Source organism: Triticum urartu, chromosome 5A (assembly GCF_056163025.1).
Source record: "Triticum urartu cultivar PI428250 chromosome 5A, HENAU_Tu73, whole genome shotgun sequence".
Lineage (NCBI taxonomy): Eukaryota > Viridiplantae > Streptophyta > Magnoliopsida > Poales > Poaceae > Triticum > Triticum urartu.
In genome coordinates this window covers 470,502,845-470,518,769 of record NC_141877.1, presented here as the reverse complement: position 1 = coordinate 470,518,769, position 15,925 = coordinate 470,502,845, and the positions used below count along the sequence as shown (strand labels likewise).

General features: G+C 45.8%; 1 protein-coding gene and 1 pseudogene across 1 annotated transcript; both read left to right on the top strand.

The window, feature by feature from the left end:
- The first annotated feature begins 10,917 nt into the window (after window positions 1–10,917).
- LOC147972028 (uncharacterized) lies at window positions 10,918–13,231 on the top strand. The gene is made up of 3 exons (XM_087521238.1): window positions 10,918–11,359; window positions 11,453–11,735; window positions 11,855–13,231. Exons 1-3 carry the CDS (start codon window positions 11,237–11,239, stop codon window positions 12,127–12,129), a joined length of 681 nt encoding a protein of 226 aa, XP_087377364.1. The 5' UTR covers window positions 10,918–11,236; the 3' UTR covers window positions 12,130–13,231.
- A 1,527-nt stretch (window positions 13,232–14,758) lies between these two features.
- On the top strand, window positions 14,759–15,882 carry LOC147972027 (uncharacterized; annotated as a pseudogene).
- Window positions 15,883–15,925: the final 43 nt, after the last annotated feature.

The window sequence follows — 15,925 nt, the reverse complement described above, 5'->3', positions numbered from 1 at the left end:
TCCTACTCCCTCCGGGAGTAGGATTCCCCCCCCTTTCCTAGTTGGAATAGGATTCAGGAGGGGGAAAGAGGAGAGAGAGAAGTAAGGGGGGCGTCGGCCCCCTCTCCTTGTCCTATTCGGACTAGGGGGAGGGGCGCACGGCCCAGCCCTGGCCACCTCTCCTCTCTTCCACTAAAGCCCACTAAGGCCCATATACCTCCCGGGGGTTCCGGTAACCTCCCGGTACTCCGGTAAAATCCCGATTTCACCCGAAACACTTCCGATATCCAAATATAGGCTTCCAATATATCAATCTTTATGTCTTGACCATTTCGAGACTCCTCATCATGTCCATGATCACATCCGGGACTCCGAACAAACTTCGGTACATCAAAACTCATAAACTCATAATATAACTGTCATCGAAACCTTAAGCGTGCGGACCCTACGGGTTCGAGAACAATGTAGACATGACCGAGACACGTCTCCGGTCAATAACCAATAGCGGAACCTGGATGCTCATATTGGCTCCTACATATTCTATGAAGATCTTTTATCGGTCAGACCGCATAACAACATACGTTGTTCCCTTTGTCATCGGTATGTTACTTGCCCGAGATTCGATCGTCGGTATCTCAATACCTAGTTCAATCTCGTTACCGGCAAGTCTCTTTACTCGTTCCGTAATACATCATCTCACAACTAACTCATTAGTTGCAATGCTTGCAAGGCTTATGTGATGTGCATTACCGAGAGGGCCCAGAGATACCTCTCCGACAATCGGAGTGACAAATCCTAATCTCGAAATACGCCAACCCAACATCTACCTTTGGAGACACCTGTAGAGCACCTTTATAATCACCCAGTTACGTTGTGACGTTTGGTAGCACACAAAGTGTTCCTCCGGCAGACGGGAGTTGCATAATCTCATAGTCATAGGAACATGTATAAGTCATGAAGAAAGCAATAGCAATATACTAAACGATCGGGTGCTAAGCTAATGGAATGGGTCATGTCAATCAGATCATTCACCTAATGATGTGATCCCATTAATCAAACAACAACTCTTTGTTCATGGTTAGGAAACATAACCATCTTTGATTAACGAGCTAGTCTAGTAGAGGCATACTAGTGACACTCTGTTTGTCTATGTATTCACACATGTATTATGTTTCCGGTTAATACAATTCTAGCATGAATAATAAACATTTATCATGATATAAGGAAATAAATAATAACTTTATTATTGCCTCTAGGGCATATTTCCTTCAGTAACCACATAACTAACATGTAATTAATATCTTATCTTTCCTAGAAAAATTATCCTACCTAATATACTAGCATACAACTAATATCTTAGTTTTTTAAAGTCTCAGTTAATACTCTACCTGATATGAGTGTGCATTGCACGTACGGATTTAGTAGTGAAGTTAAGAGAAAAATATGTAAAATAATACTAAAATAATGACCTCTAACTCGCATTTAGATATTTTTGGTTAAAATTAATTTCATACAAAAATTAGAGGATTACATTCCTTCAAATTTTCCCCTATAGAACATGTTTGGCTTGTAGAGATGGAAACTAAAGAAAAGTTTCCTATGGTCTACTTCATACGATTGGAAAAGATAATTTCCTTTTTTGCGAGTTGAAAGATAATTTCCATTGATCCAATCTCATAAAAAATCCCCTTATTTCCATGACAAAAATATGCCTTGCACCTAATTAATCCTTTAAGAAGGTTTTGTGTTTATTATGTGGAGTAACCAAACAACTTAAGGAATAAGTTGTTTGGTTGCCATGGTAATCAGACTCTCCCGCTCCTCTCCCTCTTTTTTGGAAGCCTATAGGTTTTCGCTTTGCACTCCATCCTATTCCTAGGAGTTTCCCTATTCCTTCTGTTTTAAACCCCTTATTTTCCAAATATAGAGCCCTATATTACCATAGGATTCTACATAACATAAGACTATTATCCTTTAAGACAAATTATGGAGTGGATCCCAAAAAATTCTAGATAACTAATATATTTCTATAATAGAAATTTATTATTTTCAAATAAAAGATTTATATTTTTTAATACAAGGTCAACAATTTTTTTGTACACATTTTAACATTTCCAAATGCTTGATTAACATTATTTTTCAAAAGCTTTTGATTAAAAAAGTACATAATCAACTTTTTCACACATTGTATATTTTTTGATACATTTTGCATATACATGAGAAACATTTTATATATATACATTTAAAAAAATTCAAACGCTTGGTTAACATTTTATATAAATGTTTTATGTAAAGTTTTTTTGTTATATATTCATTTAGAATATTTGTAAGTATAAATAAAAGTAAATAAAGAAAGCAAGAAATCAAAATAAAAACGGAAAAACCAAAAGGAAACAGGTTGTCGCCTCCCCTGCTCCCGGGCTGGCTCAACTGGTGCTCCGCTTGACGCGAGGCTTCCTTAGGCCTCGCTATCTAAGCAAGACATATTTTTCTCAAAAAAAAAAATCTAAGCAAGACCCATTTCCATTGTTGTGCTTTCTAAAATGGCATACCTATACAAGGGTTCAAGTTTCGGTCGATATTTGCGGAGTGGATCATCCCTCTCGAAAACGAAGATTTGAAGTTGTCCATAATTTACTGAGTACTATGTATAACTCACACATTCGTGTACAAACAAGTGCAGACGAAGTAACACGAATATCTCCGATAGTAGGGCGACCGAAAAGCTTCAAGCGAGAGCCATTTCTCGAACATACGGATTCCTATTAGGAATTGCCTATGGGCGGGAAATAACAGGCTGGTCCTACACTGTAGCGTAGGTTTCTCGCTTGTTGTATTTTATTTGTTTTTCACTGTTTTGTAGCCGGGTTGTTCTTTGGTTTTTTCGGTTACCGTATTTATTTATTTTTTCCTTTTTCGTCCATTGGTTTTCTTTGGTTAATTTTTATACATTTTTTCCAACAAATGTCTACTTTTTTCATGCATAATGTAAAGTTTTGGTATATACATCAGGGCCACTTGTTTTGCACATGTTTAACATTTACAAAGTACACGATTAATACAAAATGAAACATGTGTTTTTAATGTCTTATTTTTTCAATACATGTTTTACCTTTCTTACATACATCAGTCCCATTTTTTATATGTGTTTCACATTTTTCGAATATAGGATTAACATTTAGTTTCTACAAAATATATTTTAAATGTCAAAAAATTTCAAAAGATATCTACGTTTTTTCATAGAAGTTTGTACCTTTGTATACATCAATAACATTTATTATACATGTTTCACATTTTAGAAATACATTATTAATATTTTACACATATAATGTTTTCGTGTCTAATTAATTCATACATATTGTAAATTTTCGTATACATGTGTTACATATTTTGATAAACAATATTAACATTTCTTAGAAACATATATTTTACGTCTACATTTCTTATACACATTTTATATTTCGTAAATGCACCTGACATAATTGTTTATACAAGTTTAAAAAATTATAATACATGTTTAACATTTTTACAAATACATGTTTTGATGACTAATTTTTGATACACATGCTACATTTTTCGTGTACATTATTTAAACATGTTTAACATTTTCCCGAATACTTGATTAACATTTTTTAAGTGAGATGAACACGTTAAAAACTAATGGTAAAATAAAAATAAAATCGGAAAAGTAAAAATAGAAATGATTAATTTAAAAAGAAAATATGGGTGTGGCGTTAACGCTACTGGATCGGAAAAAGTTCATCGAATTCGGGAAAAAGTTCATCATATTATTGACGAGGCAAGCTATTGTGTTGTAGCTAAATCTTATTCTTGTCTCAAAAAAAAAAGCTAAATCTTATTCGGCGCTAAAGGCGCCCGCTACAGGTATTTCTACTAATGGGTGCATACCCCACTTTCCACGTTGGGCCGACCCAGTTTTGACCTCTCTTTTTTTGTGTTTCTCAACTGCTAAAAAGTGCGCCAGTTAAGAGTACGATGGAACAACCATCCGACCACTTCCCTTTGTAGATGCAGCCACTTGTAAAAACCCACAAGTAGGATCAATCAAAGCAACTTCAATAAGGCGATCCATTTCGTCCGTCCACATCCGTTTGGGTCGGCGCGAACAAAAGTACGGCCCAATGCGCTGACCCAAACTCGCGCCGATCCATTTCCGGCCTAAAATTGCGTCTGGAATGCGTCAGCGTGGATACGAAGCGGACGTGCCGCGCGTCTCCTCGCCGTCCGCCGCGTCCCCACCAGGCGGCCACCCAACCGCCACGGTCAACATAATTTATGACGACAACCCATCTTGGGCCCACGCGTCAGCGACGGCGGTCGTCCTTTCTTAAGCCGAACGTGTGGCAGGGCCGTCTTCATCCACTACCACTCGCCTCCCGTCCTCATTTGGCCATCCCTGCCCCCATGCCGGCGGCAACCCTAGCCACCGCCAGCATGGGTTTCTTCTTCGGCATCGGCAGCAGCCGCAAGGGCAAAGCCCCCGCCCGCCATTCCCCTTCCCTCCCCGCCCTCCCCACGCCGGCGTGCGCTCCCGGCAGAGGCAGCGCATCAACATGCCGTTGCACCAGGCCGAGTGGCACTGGCACCACCGCGTGCCTCTGTCGTACCCGGACGTGACGCTGCCGCATGACTGGCATTTGGATCCGGAGAGGATCCCAGTGCCGGCGGCGCCGCAGACGGCGAGGGCCCATGCGGAGGAGGTGCGGCGCCGGCGGGCGTTGTTGACGTCGGAGCAGCGCGTCGACCCGCACTTCGCTGTCGACTTGTCCAACTGGGCTCGATGGTTCGCCTTCGAGCGCGAGGTGGCGAGGCGACGTGGCGTCCGCAGCGTTGACCACAGCCTGCCGCCGACCGTGCTCGTCGTCCGCGACGAGGACCAGGAGGCCGAGGCCGCCTACCAGGCGGCCATCAAGGAGAGCGAGGCGGAGGAGCGGTGGAGGGAGGCGGACGAGGCGGCTTTCGAGGCTACCATGGCGGAGGCCATGGCCCTCTCCGCGGCCGGCGACTGCGTCGTGCCGCCGGTGGCCCGCCGTCCCCGCCCAAAGCCGAGCCGGAGGAGCCGTCCTACCGCGAGCGCTACTTCTGGACCGGAGTAGTGTGCAAGTGGGTCAGCGCTCCGCCGATTTGGCTTGGGGCGACGGAGAAGCAGGAGGCGGCCTACCTCGACCACTGGCGCCGCGTTCGGCTGGCCGAGAAGCGCCGGGAGGGCGAGCGTCTGCAGATACTCGAGCGCGAGGCCGACGAGGAGGCGCGCCAGGCCCAGGCAGCAGCGGCAAAGCCCGACATCACCGTCGTCTGAAACACGGCGTTCCCCTGGGTCGGCCCTGCGCCGACGTTGATCGACCTCAGCGGTCCCGATGCAGACGCCGCCGCTGACGAGGACGCCTAGGGTAGTGCGTCACCTAGTTTTTAGTGTTAATTAATGTAACGTGGACTTTCGCCGGCCTTCGTGGTCGGCTTTCATGTTTAATTAAGTGCATGTATTTATTTTTAAACTGCTCGCAATATTCTTTTTTTTTGGCACGCCGACGAAATGGATCGGACCAGCGTTGGGCGCTCGTGCCGACCCAAACACAACGCCAGACGTTTGTGTCTGCCGGGCCGATTCAAACAGACAAAAACGGATAAAAACACCGTCCGTTTGAGTCGGCCCGTTAAAGTTGCTCTTAGGATCGTATGTCGTGATGGCTCTTCGGCGTTGGTCTTTGACGGACTCACGGAGCCGACAACATTAGAAGCTCTTGCTTGCCGCCACTGCTCTGCCCAAGGACTTGATGATCACTAAAAATTGTGTGGCCTCGGATTGCCTCTCTGTTGTCAACGATATTCATACTGGAACTCTTGGGATTATTGCACCAATTGTGCAGGAGATCAACAATATAGCTACAGATTTCCTCTCCTGCTCCTTTATTCATGAAGGACGTCTCTCCAATAAGGAGGCCTATAGTTTAGCTAGGCATGCTTTACATATAGATGAAGGTCGTCATGTGTGGTTTTTAAACCCTTTTGATACTGCTATTATCCCTGTAATTCGTACCATTGATCAATAAAGTAAAGCATGTTAGCCCTCAAAAAAATGCTTCCCTTGGTGAGATTCCTTGCATGTTTTCCCATCTTTTCCTCTGCTTCTTTCCCCTTTTTCTATTTCTTTTCAAATTTGCGAAACTTTTTTTCTTCATAATATTTCTGCAAATCGATGAACTTTCTCTTGAATTTAATGATCTTTTCGATAAATTTGATGAACGTTTTTTCAAATCATATGAATTTTTTTCAAATTCGATGAACTTTTTCCGATCTGGATGAACTTTTTTTCAAATTCAATGAACTTTTTTTCTAATATGATGAACTTTTTTCAAATTCGATGAACTTTTTTTGAATTTGATGAACTTTTTTCAAATTCAATGAACTGTTTTCAAATTTGATGATTTTTTTTAAATCGATGAACTTTTTCCAAAGGACAAGAGTCCATACTACAGCAAAACGGTTTGTTTTTTCCAAGAAAATCAGTACATACTGTAGCATTTTTTGAGTCAAGAAAAAAAAGTGAACTAACGGGAGCCAACGATTGAGCGGGCAGCTAGCGACCGAGCGGCGACAGCCAGCGAGCTTTGCTGGGCCAGGCCAATGCAAGCGACGCAGCGGGCGTTGTGTTCGCTAACGGGAGCTAAAGGCGCCGAGGTGGAGGTCTCTGTGTTGTACAGTAGGCGGGACTGAGCAGGCATCGATTCAATCGGAGCACCAAGTCCTATTTGCCATTGTACAGCGCCAGGGCCTATATCTCGGGAAAATATCTGATGCATCGGAGCTTATGGTGTTACCGGTGCACTAAACTCACATTGTGCTTTTAAATTGTTTAAAAGATTCTAAAAGAAATTAGTATACTCACATAACATCAATGTAGGTTGTCACAAAATTTCAAGTCAAAATTCAATATATAATTCAAAAAACAAAAATGACAAATTCAACACTGAATAGTACATAACATAACTTGGGTTTTAAATTTGGCCCATTATCACACTGATGTCATATTTGTCATTTTTGTATCTCAAAAAATATTTCAATTTTTTATACAAAATTTTGTGACATGATACACTGATGTTGTGTTAAGATGCTAGAATTTTTTCAGATTTTTAAAAATATTTTATGACATCCGGTGCACCGGTAGCACCACATATGCGGGTGCACCGGATACGTTCCCCCTACATCTCGCCCGTATCGATTCCTATTAGGAATTGCCTCGGGCCAACCTAATTTTTTGCAGTCGCTCTCTCCCGCTTGTGTATCACTGTTTGTCTGCCCGATCTGCTCCGGTTTTCTTCTGTTGTTTTTTCGTTTTCTTTTGCTTTTTCTTTGTATTTTCAATGGTTTTCTTTGGGTTTTTTTCTCTCGTTATACTTTGTTTTCTTTTACTGATTTTCTTCGATTTTCCTTTCTTTGTTATACTTTTGGCTTTTTTCTTGTTTTTCTTAGTATTCTTTTCTTCTTGTTTCATTATCTGTTTTAATTGGTTTTATTTTTATAACAGATATCAACATTTTCTCATTACACAATGTACCTTTTTAGTGCGTGCGTGAACATTCTTTTAATACGCTGCAAATTGGCTTTTGACTCCATAAAGGCACTGTTCTGCCTCTGCTTCTATTCCTCAAGAAATGAAAGATTTACGTATTATATTTTCATATATTTTTATGGAAATAAAAATTTTCTTAAATTGCATGAACAATTCTTATATGTGTGTGTGTGTGTGTGTGTGTGTGTGTGTTGTAATTTATCATGGACATGATTTTTGAATCGCCCTAAATTTAAAATGTCAAGTAATTGCCCAAAACATATTCATGAGTTTTATCAAAATCTCCGAAACACATTTCTGAAACTCGTGCATTTTTCTAAATGTGGCTTACATTTTTCTGATTGTATGAAACATTTATTTTAATTACTCAAACATTTTTTCTACATTGTATATACTTTTCCAAAATGGTACTTACATTTTTTAACTTTTTAAATGGCATGCATATTGTATAAAAAGTTAATCATGTTTATGAAAAAATATGTATACATTGTAAAAAAAATATTCGCCTTATTGGGTCTAATAACGAGTTGGTTTGGAAAGTTGACACCCCCTTGAAAATCAAAATCTTTTTCCGGCCGTTGTTCCGTGATGTTGTGTTGACTAGGGATAATCTTCAGAGGACATAACGGGAAGGCAATCCTCTATGCTCGTTTTTGTGATGATCGTGAATCTTCTAATTTTTTGTTCTTTCTGTGTGGGGTTGGTAAATCTATTTGGGGTATTATTACCAAAGCTATTGGGGCTAGTAGCAGTCCCAAAAATATATGGCGGTGTATATCCTGGTTATATGCTTATCTCCGATCATCGCCTTGACACCGATCGAGGTGAACTTCATCGCGTGTTCTTTCTTGTCTTATTCGATAGGTTTGCTAAAGCAAGAGGATGCAACTGCTATCAAGGCGGGGATCCAGGCAGCCCCTGAATGAGGCGTCTTCGCTGGCACACCAAATGTCGCCGATGCTTGCAGATCCTGTAATGCTCCTGAAGAGAGTGTTGGTTCCTGAATGTGGCTTCGCTAGACTTTGGTTTCTTCGTTGTGGTGATATGTAGTTTGGACTGTGGTCGTTTGCTCTAGGGTGCTTTTGCCTTTTGCAAGTGGTTTCCTATACTTCACTGGTTTTTGTTGTGGTGGTATCAGGTTTTCGTCCCGTAATAGGCGCTTCAATGTCGATCATCTATGGCGGGTTTTCTAATAGTGCCCCGGATTCGCTCTCTCTTTCCCAGCCTCCTGCTCAGGTTCTTTCTTATGGTGCTTCGATGGATTTAATAAAAAGTGGACATTGTTATCTTTTCGTTGAGCAATTAATGGAAAGTGGAATGGCTGCTACCATGGCCTGCTCCGCTAACGGGGTGGGTGGCGTTGTTCGTTCATGGATGTTTCATGTTGACGACGGTTCGGTGAGCTCGGGCATGATCTTGTGAGATGAAAAGGGAGTCGTTTTATTTGCTGCATACCGACGTATTTTCCATTGCAACGAGGCCCTTGAAGCGGAATTAGATGCGATTATGGAGGGAGTGAGTCTTATTATCCAACAGTCAAATCTCCCAGTTCAGCTTCAATCGGATTGTGTGGTTGCTCTTTCGACGCTTGCAAATGGGTCTCTCGACAGATCAGCATACGGGCACCTCTTGACGGAGAGTAAAGACTTAATGGATAATAAGGTTTTTATGAACAGAACCTCGCAAATCTTAGTGATTCCCAACCTCCTCCCGAGTCGCCCTCGTGTGGCGGCCGGAAGGCTCCTAGATCCCGTCGTTCAGCCTTCCCTTCTCCTCCTCCTCCTTCCTCGTCGTCGCTTGAGGGCACGGCAGGGCGAAGCCTTGCCGTCGCCGGCGGCGGCAAGGACTTGGGGCCCTCCCGCTCGTGAGGGGCTGGCGCTGGCCGGCGCCCCCGTGCCGGAGCGTGGCGTGGGGCCGGGCGTCACAGCAGGGGTGGCGGCGCTCCGGCGATCCCATACCTCCAGGGCAGGTGGCTTCAAGGTCTGGGGCGTCACGGTCGTGGGGACGGCGGCGACGCGGCCAGATATGGGCCCAGACATGGGCTTGGTCTCCGGGTCGCGGTCGTCATGGTGGCGGGTGCGACACGTCGGCAGCTGGGCGGATCTGTGGACTCCATCCTTGTTTGCTCCTTGACAGTGCGGGCAACTCCGGGGGAAACCCTAGATCTCCTTGGGATCGAGCGATGGCGGTGCTTTTGCGCTGTAATCCCTCTTCAGGGCATGTTTTGGAGTTTGCTCCGGTTGAAGGGACCAGCGACGCCGACAGCGCACGCCCGGTGGCGCAAGTGCCGACGAAAATCGCGCCGACTACGGTCATGGCGGACGATGGCGGCGTCTTTGATGTTGTTTCCTTGTCGAGGAATCATCATTGCAGTTTGCGTCATCAGGCTCAGGATGCTCCGGGAAAACCCTAGATCTGGGTCTCCCAGATCGGACGATGATGGCGTTCTCTGTATCGCTTTCCCTCCTGGGGGCATCATTTTGGAGCAAGTGATGGCTGGAGGTGGCAAGAGGAGGAGCGGTGTTACATCTACCGTAAGGCCGACGACGAAACACGGCGGCATGGCGCTGCGGAGTTTCAGCGATGGACGCGCGCGGATGGACACGTGCAGGATGGTTGCGTTGTTCAACGCCATGGTGGCTTCGATGGTAGGCCTGGCAAGGTTGGTGCGTCAGGACCTGCTCTAGAGATGGATCAGTGGTTGGTGGTGGCGACGGCCTCTGTAAGTGCGCCAGACCGGTGTGTGACCCAATCCCAGCATTGTGGCATGGTTGAGGCATCCGGCTTTAGATGCTAGGAGTTGGTGCGATGTCTGTTTTGTATTAGGCTCGGACATTTGCCACCCCTTCATCAAGGAGATAGGAATAGCGACAAATGTGTTGCTAAGATGGTGGCTTCAAGCATACTGATGTATTACTTTGTAAGGTCCTTATGAATAATTAATAACATGACTGCATGCATCATTCACATGTATAGGCAGGGGTATATCCTCCTTTCCAAAAAAAGTTTTTTTCTGGTAAACATTTCCTGTGACCACAATAGGGTTGCACATGGCTTAACAAACTATAGAGGCATGAGGATAGCACTGCGTGTTGGCTTAACCAACCCCTTCAGAACTCATTGCTAAGGATTGCAACTCCATGATCTTCAAATAAATATCAATCAACTGCTGAAGAGCGCCGTACTCCAGTCTCCTCGTGCAGCCAGCCCGGTCGTGGCATCCGGAAGAAACAACAACGATGTGCAATCATGCAACCCTATCCGTTTCTGCCCCTTTTTTTTTTGGAAAAACGCTGTCCGGTCTGGGTGCACCCGATGGAGGAGTGACGGACAACTTCTTCCCGTAGCCATCGGACGCAACGAGCGCGCGAGAAATGGAAAATATCTAGGCGGACAGCGCGGGAGCCACCCGCGGAAACAATCCCGTGCGCACACGTAGGCGCCGGAAGGAACAGAGGAGACGTTCTAGAGGCGTCGCGAGCGCCAACCCCCGAACCTTCTCCAAATCTCCATTCCCCCTTTCTTAACACTCGCCGCCGCCGCCGCCGGAGCAGCAGAATCCCCACACGACAGACAACCGCTCCCCTCGCCCTGCTCTGGATTGAGTGATTAGCTTCTCGATTCGACCAGCACCGGGGCCAGCCGATCGACGGCCGCTCGTGATCGATGGACGTGGACGCGGCGCCGGCGCTGAAGAGGAAGGGCGCCGACGCGCCGGAGCTGTGGCTGGACGACGACGTCGGCCCCGGGTTCCCCGTCGCCCCCCGCGCCACCAAGATCCGCCGCCTGGTACGTGCCTGCCAATCTGACTTGCTCGCTGTTCTCCCCTTATCGGATGTGCTAAGCGGTGGCGGTGCTTTGTTTGGTTCTGGGTGTGCGCAGGACCCGGACATGATGCCTATCGTGCCCGGCGCGGTCGTGCCGCCACCGCCACCGGGGACGCAGCCGCCGGTGGCGGGCTTCGGGGTGGCTGAGGAGGCGCCGATGTGCGGCGACGCGGCGGTGGTGCCGGTGGACATGGCGACGGCGCCGCCGCTGCCGGCCAACGAGGAGAGGGCGATCGTCTTGTACCGGCCCGCCGAGGCCGAGCGCAGGCTTCTGCTCGGCCCGCTCCGGCCGGGCGGCCATCTCCGCGTCAGCCCCCAGTGGATCCAAGCGCTCAACGGTACGTGCCCTTGCCTCCCGTTGGAGCTTCGCTTCCGGGCGGGTTCAATTCCATTGCTGTGATGTCCCCAACTGCTTGGATCGATGTAATCTGATCAGCGATTCGATTCGATTACGCAGGCACGGTGCTGCAAGAGGCGAGCAACCGCCGCGCGCTGTTCGAGGGGCTCGCCGGAGCCGAGGCCTCGAACCTAGCGATGGTCACCTGGGCGCCGTCCCGCGCGCAGGCGGCGTCCACGGCCGCGGAGATGATGGAAGCCGAGGACGGCGAGAGCGCGTCCATGGAGGTGGAGCAGGACAGGTCCGGGCAGCAGCTCCCGATGCCCCTGTGGCCGCAGCAGCAGCCGCACTGCATGGTGCAGCAGCAGCCCATCCCGGTGGCATGGTCATTGTGAAGCGCCTCCGGTGTAGCGTTAGGAGAAAGGAGAATCCTTAGGTGCAGGTGTCTGTAGTAGTGTTCTTCAACGGTGGTTTTGGTCTGCGGCGCTGCTCTGCCTCCATGGTGCGAGCAGAGGTGGTGCGGAGAGCAGGAGACGGCCGGTTGACGCCGTCGTTTTAGCGGGAGGGGGGCGACGGTGGTCTCGTCTCGCCAGTGGGTCCGAAGTAACAATCGACAGGAGACTGTTCATATGGATAGATAGCCTTCCAAGGGCAAAGATCAATGTGGCTATCTTCCATTTTGGTTTGGACTTTGGACCAGAGCAGAGGAGGTGTGTGCTGTATCCTTGGGCCGTCCATGGCGTGATCCTCTATCGTTTGTTCAATCGAGCACCAATGTCACAGAAAAGTTTACCAACAAAGTAGTCCTAGTTGTGTACATTTGGCCTTGCTCTGTTTTTCAAGTGCTCGCAATTGAGAATTTTCTAGCACCAACGTCGAGACAAGCTACGAAGCACCGATACGTCAGAATTCTCTGTATCGCCGTTCAGGACGTCGCCGATACGCTGATACACCAGATACGGCTTAGATATGGGTATCCCAGAAGTATCCCAGTTTTTGATTTAATAAATAAATAAATAATGCCGATACGGCCGGGACACGCGCGCGACACGTCTGGGGCGGCAATCCAGGGATCGAGGGCTGACTCAGGACTGCCGCCGCCGTCAGCAGTAGCTCGCTACCGCCACCGTCGCCACCTCCGCCGCCGACCCAACTGCTGATCTGCCTGGAGTCGCCTCCCTGCCTCGAGTCTTCTGCTATTCTCCGCCGCCACCGCAAGGTGAACTATTTGCCCGAGCCCTGATGCGTACTGATGTGTAGTTGATCCGTTGATGTATGATTGGCTGCTGGGCAGCCGCTGGCTTCTGTTGATGTAGAGTATCATTGATCCGTTGATGTAGGTAGTAGTAGTACTCTCTCATAGTCATAAGTGTGCTGTACCTGTACTTCGATCTGTTGGTGCTTGCTAATGTAGTAATGTTGGTTGGACAAAATCATAAAATTGCTTGCTACAAAACTAGAAATTTATATATGCTTGCCGTATCGCCGTATTGCTGTTTTTAGAAATTGCCGTATCCCATATCGCCGTACCCGTATCACCGTATCAGTGTCGCCGTATCGGTGCTTCATAGGAGACAAGTACTCCCTTCGATTACAAATATTCCCTCCGTTCCAAAACACTCGCCATGGTTTCAGTTTAAATTTGAACTGAACTAAAAACCACAACAAGTATTTTGGAACGAAGAAAGCAATATAGGATGTTCTAACAGTAATGTAATTTTTTTTGTATATAGTTCACGTTGAAATATCCAAAACATCGTCTTATATTTGTAGATGGAGGGAGTCTAACGTTAGCAAGTAAGCCTATGCTAATACGAGGAGCCTACAAGTACAAAGCATAGAAGAATTAGTAACCCAAATAACATACCAAAGCCTCTATATCTGGGGAAGATCTCTTCATCATGTTTCGCCACTTGGGTGAAAGTGACTTAATGACCTATGTATGGGCGGCACGTGCATTACTCTGGGACGTGGCGGGATATGATCTGGTGTGTGGACATAGCGTTTGGATGCAAATTTTCTCAACGTCCTCTCCATCGGCGTGTACAATTATGGGTATGCGTTGTAATTTTGCTTCACCCTATTTTTCACTAATTTTTTTGTTTGAGATTTTTTTGATTTTTTTTCACAGCCTAAATCAGGCCAATAAGAGCCTGCCATGTTAATTCTAAATTCTAAATGTAGTAAGCCTAGCTAGATTTTTTATCTCTTTTCATTACTTTCTTTACAGCCTAAAATCTATCAATAAGAAACTAACACATGCATTTGTGGGTGATTAGAGGGGGTAGAGCGCTGTCCTGCAGTTCACATAGAGGTGGGGCGACAGTGAGCAGAAGAAATGTCCAACTTGCCCCTGTGTAGCTATAAACAAACATATCTTGCCGACTGCAGCGTGTGTCCCCTCTCTTCCATAAGCATTTGAAAACATGATTAAATCTTGACAGCCAAGAAGATAAAAATGGGTACTCTTCAGACTATCCAAACAGGACGACCATGCGGTGGTCACATCAGACTCTACTTTGCACGACCGTTCAAGGTTTAATCGATAAAGAAAAAGAGACATGATAAATGCAAGCACTGCTGAAATTTACGTGTGTTTACCACATAATTTTGTACATGCATGTTTCTGCAATCTTAGTACGTACACTTGTGCATGCAGTCGACTGGTGAAACACCAACTGGATCAATCAACCCTACTAGCTATCTCACTTCACGCAACGCAACAAGCAATGTGCCGCCTAAGTAGTCAACCGCAGATAATGCATGCTGCTTGGCAAACTTACATCAACTTCATTCATGCAGTGACTGCCACTTGCCACGCTTACATTAGCAATGCGGTGAGTCATCACTCTTTCTACCTGCTATATATTCACATGGTGCCCTTCACCGCATTCATTCACTTCAAGCAGCGAAGAGCAAAACCAACAGCCATGAGTAGCAACCGTTTCGCCAAGAGTTTCCTATGAGGGAAACAATCAAAGAAGAAGGATACGGAAGCTTATTTGAGCTCCTCCTTCAGTGTTGCCCCCATTGACACGGTATGCATCTATTTGGGATTTGTATTTAGGCTACGGCTTCATGCAAAGCAGGGTAATAACTATCTTCTGCCTATACATAACATGGCCGGATGATTGCCCATTTTCCCTCTAACTCCCACGTGGAACCTAGCCTATCACGCAAAGAAATGTCGTACAAGAAATGTGTGCCATTTCGCGAGCTAAAAGATGTAGAACGATGGCTCATCTACTTTTGTATACACTATATAACCGTTCATAGGCTACGAAGGAAAGTCATAGTTTACACACAGTTAAACACAATACAATGGACGGAGCTTACCGTTCTAAGAGAGCATCCTCTGTGGGAAAGCAAGTTAAGAAGAAGGGCAAGCACCCAGCGCTAAGTTCCTTAGAAGATCGGCCCCATTCCAACCGTGGCAAATCAAGCAATTCGGTAACCCCTTACTCTTATCCAATGTTTTATGTTCTTTTCTCTTTTGCAGCTAAATGAGATGTTATGCCTAATATTTTTATATGCAGCAAAAAAACCTCATAGTATATATTTCAAGACGTCCAATTGTCAAAACCTCATAGAAACACAAAGCTGTAGTCACGGGTATCTTACAGGGGGCATGGTGCAAGAATCCTTATTGATAGGCCTCCCATGTGAAAAAGGCAACCGCGGAGAATTTTCAATCACGTTCAAAGGAGAGCCAACTAACACAGAGGATGAAGCCAAAGAGAAAGCTGCCCAAGTGGCTTTGAAATGTATTTGTGCAAATTACAATATTTCTATCAGTGACCATAACTATTATGCCCTCGAAGTCACAAAGGAAGACTATTTACATCAAAAGAAAATGCACAAACAAATGAATGACAATTTAACATGGCCCGTCAGCAGGTAGCTACACAGCAAAATGAGTTCACAAGGCAAACAATGATTTTAGCCAAGATATGCAACAAGTTCTCCGGTGTGTTGCCACTTCATCTGTATCCTCAAGGTCCGCATAGCGAGGATCCTATCATCACATGCATAGGAGCGTATCCACCTGCCGGCCGTGTCCTAGAATTTGAAAAGGCTCTTTATCATTTTATTACCGGCACTAATTCTGTAGAAGGTTATACCAGGATGATCTAATCCAACAAAAGATATTTGCGGCTTCCTATTACGACGTGTTTGTATCTCCATGTACAA

Coding starts and splice junctions, on each gene's coding strand:
- LOC147972028 (XM_087521238.1), top strand. CDS start 11,237: ATGGACGTGGACGCGGCGCCGGCGCTGAAGAGGAAGGGCGCCGACGCG. Junction 11,360..11,452: donor CCACCAAGATCCGCCGCCTG/GTACGTGCCTGC, acceptor GGGTGTGCGCAG/GACCCGGACATGATGCCTAT. Junction 11,736..11,854: donor GTGGATCCAAGCGCTCAACG/GTACGTGCCCTT, acceptor TCGATTACGCAG/GCACGGTGCTGCAAGAGGCG.